Raw genomic sequence first — 11,223 nt, 5'->3', positions numbered from 1 at the left:
AATTGTTTTGACTCCAGATAAAATTAAAATTGTTTTAGATATTAGCTATTTTCCTTCATGCTTTATAGAAAGGGCGATCTGAGGGGAAACTATTCAATTAGCGTGTGGTAAAATGCTTTCCCATAAGTATTGCAAGCATACAATGTAAGGATGCGTTCTATCGACCGTATTCCGGACTTCGATTTTACAGAGATTCACATGGAAATTATCAAACACGTGCTAAAATGAAATTTTAAGCACATCTTCAACATCCTAGTTGCTTAAAACATACTATTTCAAATCATCAGTACATCTATTCTAACTGCGTTATAGGGCCAATCAAATGCACCCTTAAGAGATTCACAATCTTATGTAATCAAGAAAATCGAGCCCCCGAAGACAATTACTGTAATATTTGATGTCAATAATATGATCACCCCATGATCGAGAAAAAGAAAAAGCCCCAACAGTTGGATGCTCTTCCGAAGTTACTACATGAATCCCTCCCAAAAGGAGTTAGCACGTAACAAATTACTCAGCGAAATGAAAGTAAACATTTGCAAGACGCTGGATTATTTTAAGTGATTTAGGCAAACCCCAACGCTAGACATATCGGGTGAGTTTCAAGGGTGTGTCTTCAAATCTATGAAGACGCTTCCACAACAAAATCGTTCAGAAATTATGCAAAAGCTTCCAAAACTGGAGCTAGGATGAGCTAACACAACTTCAAAGTCAGATACTTTGTTAACAGATGAATAATGGCCTTTAGCAACCACAACCTTGGCGTCCCGGAAGTTATGAACTGCGACCGGAAATCTGTAACAGTTGTTTCGCCTCAAACAAGGTATCTGAAAGCTTAAGTTTTAACTCCGGTATTATGGTATTATCGAGTCAAAGCACTGAAAGAGTTCTGAAGGTGAACTTCCGGTTTTTCATTTTTGACGTCGGGGACGGTGCGTTCTCCGGCGTTGCTTGAGCTCAGTAATACATGGTCCAGTGCAGGTACACAGACTCGAGCAACACAGCAAAACAATGCAACCTGGCGCAGGGATAACCCCTCGAGCGGGGAGGGGGAGGGGCAGGGGTTGTCGTTCCATTCTCCCAGAAGTCATTGCAAACCTACTTCCGTCTCTTGAACCAAAAGAGTAATAATGGCCATAGTTTCGAAGAAGTTGTGCTCACTTGATAGCAGAGCGGCGGAGTTTGTGGCAGATTGACTTATTTAGGTAGGAATCATTATAACTTTATTTTTCTTTTTAGGAGAAGTGACTCCAATGTAAGGAAAGATGCACAAATCACAAGCAAGAATGCCGTATCTCATCTCCGGCCGAATGCATATAAATTTCTGACAACTGTTTCATTGTTATTATCTTGCGATTGCGACATCTTTTGAGGGGTTCCTAAATTTGTACTTGTAAACAATAACTTTGCTGAAGTCTTACGTTAACGCGTTTAAAGTGACATACATCTGAGCTATGTAATGTAAGCTTATTATATTAACTTAATTGTCACAACTCATGCACATCCTGCACTCGAACGATTTATTCCAGCATAGGCGGCCCAAACTCATAATGTGAATGCTCAGTTAATGTAACGATTTGTAGGGTTTACATGGGAAACATGATCCAGTGCTTTCAGCAAGTTTTGCAGTGGGTGACTGAGAAAATAACTTAGACAGTAGGGTTGTCCACATTATGCCGGTATAATTTTGAACATAATAGTGAGGCATGAGCATCGAGCATTATGCACCAGTCAAAGTAAATCCCCCCCCCCCCCCCCAACCCGGGAAAGGCGGGGACATTGGACAAAAGAACTCCAAAAAATAAGCCAATGTCCCCACTCCCAGGGAAATATTTTCATTTCAATGTCCTTGCTTGTCCCCGCCTACCAGTGAAGGTATATTTTTATGTGGTTCAAAATGTTTCAAACTGGTTTGGTTTTCAATTTTTTTAGCTGAAACTAAGGGAAATATAAATCAAGCTGGTTGCACAACAACATACATACGCATTTTCTACAAAATTTATTTTGTATACACAAAAACAGACAACAGGGTAACATCAAACAACTATTTCCTCTTTTAAATTTACTCTGGAGAGCTCTTCAATCCTTTTTTTCAGGGAGACTTGCCACCTGTAATAAAGAAACTGGATATTTAGAATCATCAGTTTTTTAATGTGAATGCATGGTCAACCAATTGAACAAAATCGGGTCAGCAAACAAAATTAGAAAGATGTACACGAAAACGATATACACGTATTGATTAAACTTTCACAAGTAACATTTTTGGGTTGAAATTAGGAGAGAGATGGCAAGCGAGAACTAAGGATAAAATAGATTGAAAAGCACTCACGTTTCTCTCCGCCATTTTGGCTGCTTTCTGAGCTCGTCCCAGTCTCTTTGCAACTCCAAATACCGTAGAAGCCATTCTCGTCCAAGACCCCGCGTACCGGGACAGTTTTGAGAGTCGACGATCGGTTTTTGTTCCCCTAATGTCCCCGCCTTTCCCGGGTTGGGGGGGGGGGGGGGTGGGGTGGGGTGGGGATTTACTTTGACTGGTGCATTACGCCAGCATAATAGTAAGAAAAAGTCCCGGAAATATGTCAAAATTTCGTAAATGAATAAATAAATAAATACATTGGAATTAGGTACAATCTCGAAATTGGGATTCCGTTTTCCTGTGGTGAAATATACGTGATAATCGACTGCCCCAGACTTTACCACAGGAAACGGACGTGGCCACTTGGGGCAGCTGGGAGTTTGGGACTTTTATTTTATGTAAAAAATGAGTGATCTGGGGAGAGTTTTTGGAGCATAAATAATTAGCATAATTGTGAAAATTGTGAGCATAATGTGGACAACCCAAGTAGACGGATGTGGAATCCCGAGTGCTGAAGGCATGAGCCTCAAGGGGGGTCTGGGGACATGTTCAACCACTGCAAGTTTGGAAATGCTATTTACAGCATTTTCCAAAAGGTGTTTCCCTCTAAAAAGCAATGGAAATTAGGCAATAAAACACTACAATGATAGTCATTTTTGACAGAAATTGCTCCCTTATTAGTATTCAAATACACTATAGGCCGAATGTCATGTAAATTGAGCACTAACCCCTAAATACACGATGTACTCAATTTTCGTTACATTTGTTTGAAAATGTAGACATTTTTTTTTTTCTTGAGAAGAAAACTCCGTGATTCAGTGATTTTATTTTTGTGATAGAAAACGGTGGAAAAACACCTACACAGCAAAACTTTCAAATGGTCATGCGAATGACAGGTCTAAAACACAGGTCACATTCCACAGGTCACTTGTTGCAGGTCATTGTTTTACCTTTTTGAAAATAACCTAAAACCCTCAATTTGGTTAAAAAAACCAACCTTAGGCCAAGGGTTAGCCAAATTGAGGGTTATGGTTACTTTCCAAAGCGTAAAACAATGACCTGCAATGATTGCTCGGTGGAATGTGACCTGCGTTCTAGACCTGACGTGGCGGTATGGACCAAAGTACCCAGCGGTCTATCGCCAGCAGCCGCCTTCTATTGAAACCTCTCCTTTTCATAGTTTTTTACAGCGAAGAAAATAAAAAAAGTAAACTTACCTTTGCTTCATCTTGTGTCCCTGTGTCGATTTGAGGCGTTCTGGGTTTGAAATTTGCTCATATCCAAGTTCATTAAAAGAGAACAAGGCTGGAGACTCGGAACCTCTGAAGCCAGTGATCACTCCATGATCAAGGACGATTTAAGCCGAAAAATGAGCTTGATTTGGCCTTTTGTCCACTCTCACGTGAAGATCGATAACAAACGATATCCATGTAGCATACAGGCTCAGAGTCCAACAATAATTTCCACATTCTTAGAGAACAAGCCAGTTTTAACGAAGAACCTGCCACTTTCTCCATTTCAAAAAGCCCTTTTTGATTCATACATGACATGACCGTTGGAAGCTCTGGCTTGGCAGCCTGGCTTAGTGACAATTTTTTCCCATGGGGATGGTTGAAAAGTTCCAAATTGACAAAGACTCACCCCAAGGGAGAAGTGAAATTTTCAACAAGCCAGGCTGCTAAGCCGAACCTTCCAATGTCATGTCATGTATGAATCCCAAAGGGCTTTTTAAACTGGAGAAGGTGGTGGGTTCTTCATGAAAACTGGCTTGTTCTCTAAGCATGTGGTGATTTTTGTCAGACTCTAGGCCCTTATGCTATATCGTTTGTTATCAAGCTTCACGTGAGAGTGGACAAAAGGCCAAATCAAGCTGATTTTTCAGCTTAAACCGTTCTCGATCGTAGAGTGATCACTGGTTTCAAAGGTTACAAGTCTTCAACCTTGTTCTCTTTTAAAGAAGGATAGGAGCAAAATTCAAAATGCCTCAAATCGACACAAGGACACAGGATGCAGTAAAGGTAAGTTTATTTTTTACTTTCTTGGCTGTATAAAACTAGGATAAGCAGAGAGGTTCAATAGAAGGTGGCTGCCGGCAATAAACCACCGGCTACTTTGGTTTATCCTGCCACCTACTTCACACAACCATTTAAAAGTTTTGATGTGTAGGTGTTTTTCCAACGTTTTTTTATTTTCTTCTCTGTAAACTAGGATTAGCCAATTTTTTTTGGCATTTCATGTTTCCCACATAAACCCCACAAATCATTACATTAACTGAGGATTCAAACTTTGAGTCTGGGCCACCTGTGATTCCATCAAACACCCAATGGTTTCTCAAATAACTTCATTTTCAAATAAGCAGTCGGCATTTTGTGTCTGGTCTGCGTATTGCACCCAGTCTGCAGTCTGCATTTTGTGTTGACCAAGGTCCAAACAACAACTGTTACATTTATTTGTGCTACAAAATAAGACTTATAACTAACTAAGTGCAAGTTATAACTTAAAAATACATACAGCAGCTGGTCACCCCAAGTAACTTGACAGCTGACCTAGAACTAAGAAATACCATTGCCTTATGATTTACGTGACCATCAGTGGATCAGCCAGGTTGATTGGGCTTTTCCAAGATCTGGCCTCAATATAAATTCCATTGAAAAAACATGTTGATACTCAAGTTCATATGAGAGCGTTGTCTAGCCTGTTTATCAAAATCTTGGTTTTTCCTTGCAACATATGACATTGGCCACTGTAACAATAATTGGCTATTCAGCAGCTTGATTTGTGAATTAATTTTATGAAATATTTTGTGCATTCACTACTTGCACAAATCCCATAATACACCTCTTTTACCCCCCAAAAATCTGCATAGGCATTGTTTTCAACTTCTCTTGGGACATTTTTCTGTCCCAGGAGAAATTGCAAACAATGGTTATGCAAAAGTTTTGGGGAGTAATAGAGGTGTATTATGGGATTGTGCAAGTAGTGAATGTTTGACTTTGATATGCTTTTAAAGGTTCTGGACACAAACCAAATTTCAGCAGATAAATTGCAATTGGCACTTTTACACTTTTAAAATTACATAATTATTTTTGTTTAGTGATTACTGTAGCCTTCAATATTGTTACTAGGGAACTTTAGAATGGTTACCACTATAAGGATGGAATTCTCCAGGGTGCACTTGCTCAATGTGCAAAAAAATAAATAAATAGTCAGTGCTACTTGTACTCCAATCTCACTGATAGCCTCTAATTTAAAATGTATTTACAGTAGAAATAAAGTTAATATTAGTAAAGATGTGTGATTTTTGGTGCTTTTTACAATCTTTCTTTGTAAGCACCTTCCTTTTGCTGTGACCTTCATTCTGCATAAGACACATATGCTATCAACCCTATTAGTCAATTAGTTAAGGTGCACGTGACCATTTTGTTGAGGGTTCTGATCATGATGCGGATTTTTAAATTGGAATCTTTCCACAATCATCTTGCGTATAATTTCCCCAGAAGTGTTCTGGCAATTCAGAATACATACATGTACATATATTTAAATATTGAATAAATAAAATTAATGACTGATTGAGCGCATGCATGCATGCATGCATGTGTGTGTGAGTGTGTGTGCGTGTGCATGCATGAGTGGGTGTTTACATAATTGACTACAGCTGTACTTCTCGTGAGAAGCTTGTCAGGACCAATGAAACAAATGATACAAATGAAAATAACAAAGTTAATAAGAATCCCAACTGGCTATTAAAGACACACCAGTTAGCTATTTACAAATGCATGGAAGGAGTTGAACCAGGGACTACTGAGAAAAACTCCAGATAGCGGTCAGAGGTAAGATTGAATCTGGGACCTCCAGACTAAAAGTCTGTTGCCCTAAACACTTGGCCATGCTGCCTCTAGTCTTTAACAGTCATGTGTCAATCATAAAATTATGACAATAATGACCAAAGATTCTGTAAGGACCCCTCTGGCTTCTCTTGTGTCACTCAGAGTACATTTCTCTGTCTCAACCAGAAATTTTACATGCCTTCCCTGCGAAGATTAAATTTTGTCGTACTTTATGGTATAGTTTCCTAAGATTAGGCAAGTTTTGTTACAATGGTATCCCTGTATGTCTTTCAGTTGCAGGTGTCATGCACTGCAGATTATGGCTTCTGTTTCACAAGAATTTCAAGGGCGCGACCAAGCTAATGGATCTGGTAAAGTTAAAGTCACTATTTTGGCTTCTGAATGGGGATCAAGTAAGGGCGGACTTTCCACCATAAACAGAAAGTTAGCCATTCAGTTGGCAAAATTCTCTGAAGTTGAAATCACTTTCTTTGTGCCACAATGCAGTGAAGGGGACAGGAAAGAAGCCCTCAGACACAACATAAACATTGTTGAAGCAATAAAGTTTGTTGGTTATGAAGATCTGGAGTTACTTAGCTTTCCACCAGATGATCCACAAATCGAGGTGGTCATTGGTCATGGAGTGAAACTTGGCCGTCAGGCACAAGTTATAAGATATCGTCACAAATGCAAATGGGTGCAAGTGGTGCATACAGACCCAGAGGAGCTGGGAATGTTTAAATCCTACCCAGATCCAATTTCCAAGGGTGAAGAAAAGCACAATATTGAAGTCAAGCTTTGTGAAGAAGCTGACTTTGTGGTAGCAATTGGACCCAAGCTAGCTGAGTCTTTCCGTAGATATCTTCAATGTTGTAAAAACCATGAGACAATTTTTGACTTTACTCCTGGTATTTTTGAAGAATTTCTGAGTGTTGATCAAGGCCTTCAGGAAAGAAAAGACTGCACTGTTTTGGTGTTTGGCCGCGGTGATGCAGAAGATTTTCAGTTAAAGGGATTTGACATTGTAGGAAAGGCTGTTGCCTCACTTGCTGACACTCATCTTATCTTTGTTGGAGCACCTGATGGAAAATATCAGGAGATAGCACAATCGCTCTTGGAGTGCGATCTACCAGCTAATTGCCTGAGGGTTAGAGGCTACGTCAAGTGCAGAGAAAGCTTAAGGAAATTATTTTGTGAGGTAGATCTAGTAGTCATGCCTTCTAGAACTGACGGCTTTGGGTTGACTGGTCTTGAGGCTTTGTCAGCTGGTCTGCCAGTTCTTGTCAGCAAAAACTCTGGATTTGGGGAATCCCTAAGCAAAGTACCATTTGGCTCATCATTTGTGATTGACTCAGAGAAACCCGAGGTATGGGCTGCTGCCATCAAGAACATCTGGGATAAAGAGAGGCAAAGTCGGCTTGAGGAGGTTCAGGTTTTACGCTCGTCATGTGAGCGGAAATACAGTTGGACCAAACAAAGTGACGCCCTTCTCGTCAAGATAATCAACCTTGTTCGTGGTATGAGGCTTCCATTTTTTTGCATGCAGTTTCAATTGAATTTAAGAAATGTGTCATACACTAATGTGGATAGCTTGCACTATGTTTCTCATTCCCTTAGGATCCGTCAAGTGTTTGAGATCACTTGTGATTGATGTACCCCATCCTGCTTATTGATGAAGTGCTGCTGAGAAAAAGACAAACATGTCAAATCATATCTCAATGAGACTTAATATGTTTTTCTTTGCCATCAATCACCAGTGTTCTATCTAGGGTATTTGAGGGGTATAAACTTCCCCTCCCCCACCCAAAAAAAAAAAAATATAAATATATATATATATATATATAATGTGAAATGACGTGATAAATTGATCATCAGCTAAAAGTGCTCAATGGGTTTACCAGAGCTTTGAATAGATACGTAGACTTGAACTAGGTCAAAAACATTTATTTGCTACTCCGAGTTTCATGCTTCTCACGAAGCAATCATCAGGCAACTCTGATGATTGCTTCGTGAGAAGCATGAAACTCGAGTAGCAAATAAATGTTTTTGACCTAGTTCAAGTCTATGTATCTATATATATATATATATCCAGCTTCCCCTGTAAAAAAATTACCCGGTATCATTACAGTATATAAGTAACTACATCTGAAAAATCATCCAGACACGACAAGGTCAGTGCATGTGAATTAAGTATTCCCTGTCTAAGGGCACTATATGACAAGGAACTTGCAGCATTACAAACTGCTGGCTTTACAGCAGGCTCGGTTATCATGCTGTACATTTTGTTCATGTTAGCAAATATCGGAGCAAAATGTATCACTGTAACATTTCTCAAAATCGAATACCGGTATATGCAAATCTCTTGGGGGGGGGGGGGGGGAGGGGGATGGCAATTCCCAGAACACCCTTGGAAGCTTGTAGTAACAATAGATCCTAGATATAACCCTGATCACTGTGGTAGACCTTACAGGAAATAGAGTTGTTTTCTTCTAAATGGGCTTGTATTCTGCATTACGATTGCCAGATTTTGATTTACATGTACCTTGTTGACAAAAATTAATCACTAGTTGGATTTTAAGTCTGAGTTTGAGACCAATAGATTGACTGTGTGTAGTCTGATGTATTTTTATTAGGAGATGCATTTAAGAAGATGTGGTGTAGTGGTTAGCTTGTACACAGTTTTAACTGTGTGGGTGCATGTGAGGAATCCGATTGCTAATTGCTGCAGCAGTGAGTGAGCCTGAAGCGAACGAACCAGGCAGCTCTCTAATCGGGAGAGCACATTATTGAAGTGCAAGGGATTGTGTTCAAAAGTGCGAGAGATTGTGGTTATGGACGAATGGGGGAATTAAGATGCATGGTATGATCTTTGTTACACAGAAGAGGCAAGAGCCTGCTCTATTTTTTCATTTCAAACACTGTCATGCAACAAAAAAAATAAATTTGAAATTGTTCAATGAAAAAGGCCAAGAACTTGGAATGTTGGAATGTTGTAGGAAACAAATCTTTTAACCACCTCTCCAATTCTCAGGTCTGTGCGGTACATAGTTTCTGAGTTATTCATTGAAGCGTTTCATCCAACATTATCCAGACGTGTACAAAACATGGGCCCCAGGTCCATGGACCTCTATGTCCATGGACCTCTATCTCCATGGACCACCCCTGTGGACCCGGTCCATGGACCCCTTCATGGACCCAGTCCATGGACTACCCCTGTGGACTACCCCTTGTTTTGTAAAGGAAGACACTTCCCATTCGGTGACGCTATGACGTCAATAAATCACGGTGGTATGGGCTACTGATTTACGTATCGCACTCCACGGAAACCAACTGTAGAATTGAGAGCAGAATGTCAGAATCACACACGAACGGAGAAATCCCTTCACTTGTCACTTGTCACACAACAAAGTCCCGAATCACAACAACAACAACCGACTGACTGACTAGAGAGCCGCTTAGAGTTTCCAAAAGTTACTATTTACAGCTATTACAATAAACTCTATTTTTAAACTTACGAGTCAGAAACTATTTTGAAACTGATGAGTCAAAGCTCTAGAAAATTCTTGAAAGCTCACATTGCGTGACATTGACCTTCGCGAACTTTCCAAATAATTCCGATCCTTGTATTATGATACACCTAAGGCCTTCGCTGACAAATACTTACCACATATTGTGAGATCTCTTGAAAGCCAAAGATTTAATTACGTTGTCATCTTACTCAGCTTTTCTTAAAAATTGGCGGCGAGGCATTTATGTGCATTGTAAGATAATTGTACGCCATGCACTCTCAGAGGTTCATTAGTGCTCTTGAAACCCAGTATCTTAGACTTGCTATGCTTCATCGAACCAAGCCACATACCTTTGGTTTTCTTTTTATTCAGTTAAAATCTCGAAAAGGTTGGGGGGACAGTGGAGTGAAAAATAAGGCAGTAAAGATTTAACATGAAAACATCAACATGTAATGAGACGTCAATTCCAAATAGATTTTAGGCAAACAGTAACCATGGAGTGTTTTCACTCACCTGATCAGTAACCTTACATGTATTTTTCATCGAAACAAAAGAAAACGTTTGCATGATAATAGAGCTCAATTCCCGGAGGAGGATTAGTTGGGTACACTAACATGGCCGCCGTTCCATTGTTTAGGGACACCAACATGGCCACCATGACGTCACTTGAAAACACTTTATATAGGATATGTACTGGATTTCATCCCTCATCATTTAGCGAAGTACTGCAGTTACATATTTTTCCCTCACTTGTTTTCTTTTTGAACAGTTATCCCTCTTCAATCCTTCCTCCCTGGCCGGCAGACCTACTTTGCAACACCTTCCCTTGGAGCCTGGAATGAATTAACAATTATTTCATTCGCTTGCCTTCGATACAAGGTGGTGAATATTGTAGCCAACGAGTTGCTTAGTGCCAAGTTGGCAATAACGAATCTCTTATCCAATAAGGGCAAAAGGAATATTGTTTTTATTATTAGATTCTACACCTTCTGTTCATTTTCTGTCAACAGAACTTTGTTTTCCCCCAAAACCTTTTTAAGCTTTGAATTAAGCGACATTTGCTGGACTCATGTGCCATATAAGGTTAAACAGAGGTATAGCGGCTGACAACTGAGATGCAGTGCGCCAATGAGAAAGCTAGAAATGCATTATCTGAGGCTGAGAATTTAATATACTTTATCTAATTCTGGCATCTCATTTCGTGTGTGGTTTCGTGGCCATGTCTAATTCACAATTTTATTTTCAAAAGCTCGTCTTCGACTTCAAATTGATTGTGAGGCTATCACTCGAGCTAGTGCACAGACAGGCACTGGGACAGCAGTAACTCCACAGCAACCCCAAGAAGTTACTCAGGGAGCGAGAGGAGTGCCTAGCTCCTCAAATGAACAGCATGCAGTGGTCCCGCCCAGTTTGGCGGCAGAAAGTGAATTATATGGAGGCATTCCATTTACAGAGATTGATACACAAACAGTTTTAAATACCATTGCCTACAGGTCCTTTCAGAGATTAGATCCATCAACACCGGAGCAAA

At 39.9% G+C, this 11,223-nt stretch overlaps 1 protein-coding gene across 1 annotated transcript in view; it reads left to right on the top strand.

Moving 5' to 3' along the window:
* The first annotated feature begins 1,094 nt into the window (after positions 1–1,094).
* LOC137985797 (uncharacterized) overlaps positions 1,095–11,223 on the top strand; it is a 15,989-nt gene continuing 5,860 nt past the window's right edge. The window contains exons 1-3 of the mRNA XM_068833352.1: positions 1,095–1,205; positions 6,478–7,700; positions 10,942–11,223. The exon at positions 10,942–11,223 is cut by the window's right edge and continues 267 nt beyond it. Of these exons, the coding sequence (XP_068689453.1) occupies positions 6,503–7,700; positions 10,942–11,223 (1,480 nt within the window). The 5' untranslated portion in view covers positions 1,095–1,205; positions 6,478–6,502. The remainder of the gene's footprint in view (positions 1,206–6,477; positions 7,701–10,941) is intronic.

Source organism: Montipora foliosa, unplaced genomic scaffold, assembly GCF_036669935.1.
Source record: "Montipora foliosa isolate CH-2021 unplaced genomic scaffold, ASM3666993v2 scaffold_104, whole genome shotgun sequence".
Taxonomy (NCBI): Eukaryota; Metazoa; Cnidaria; class Anthozoa; order Scleractinia; family Acroporidae; genus Montipora; species Montipora foliosa.
The sequence above is the reverse complement of the archived record's forward strand: the minus strand, read 5'-3'. Positions and strand labels throughout refer to the sequence as shown.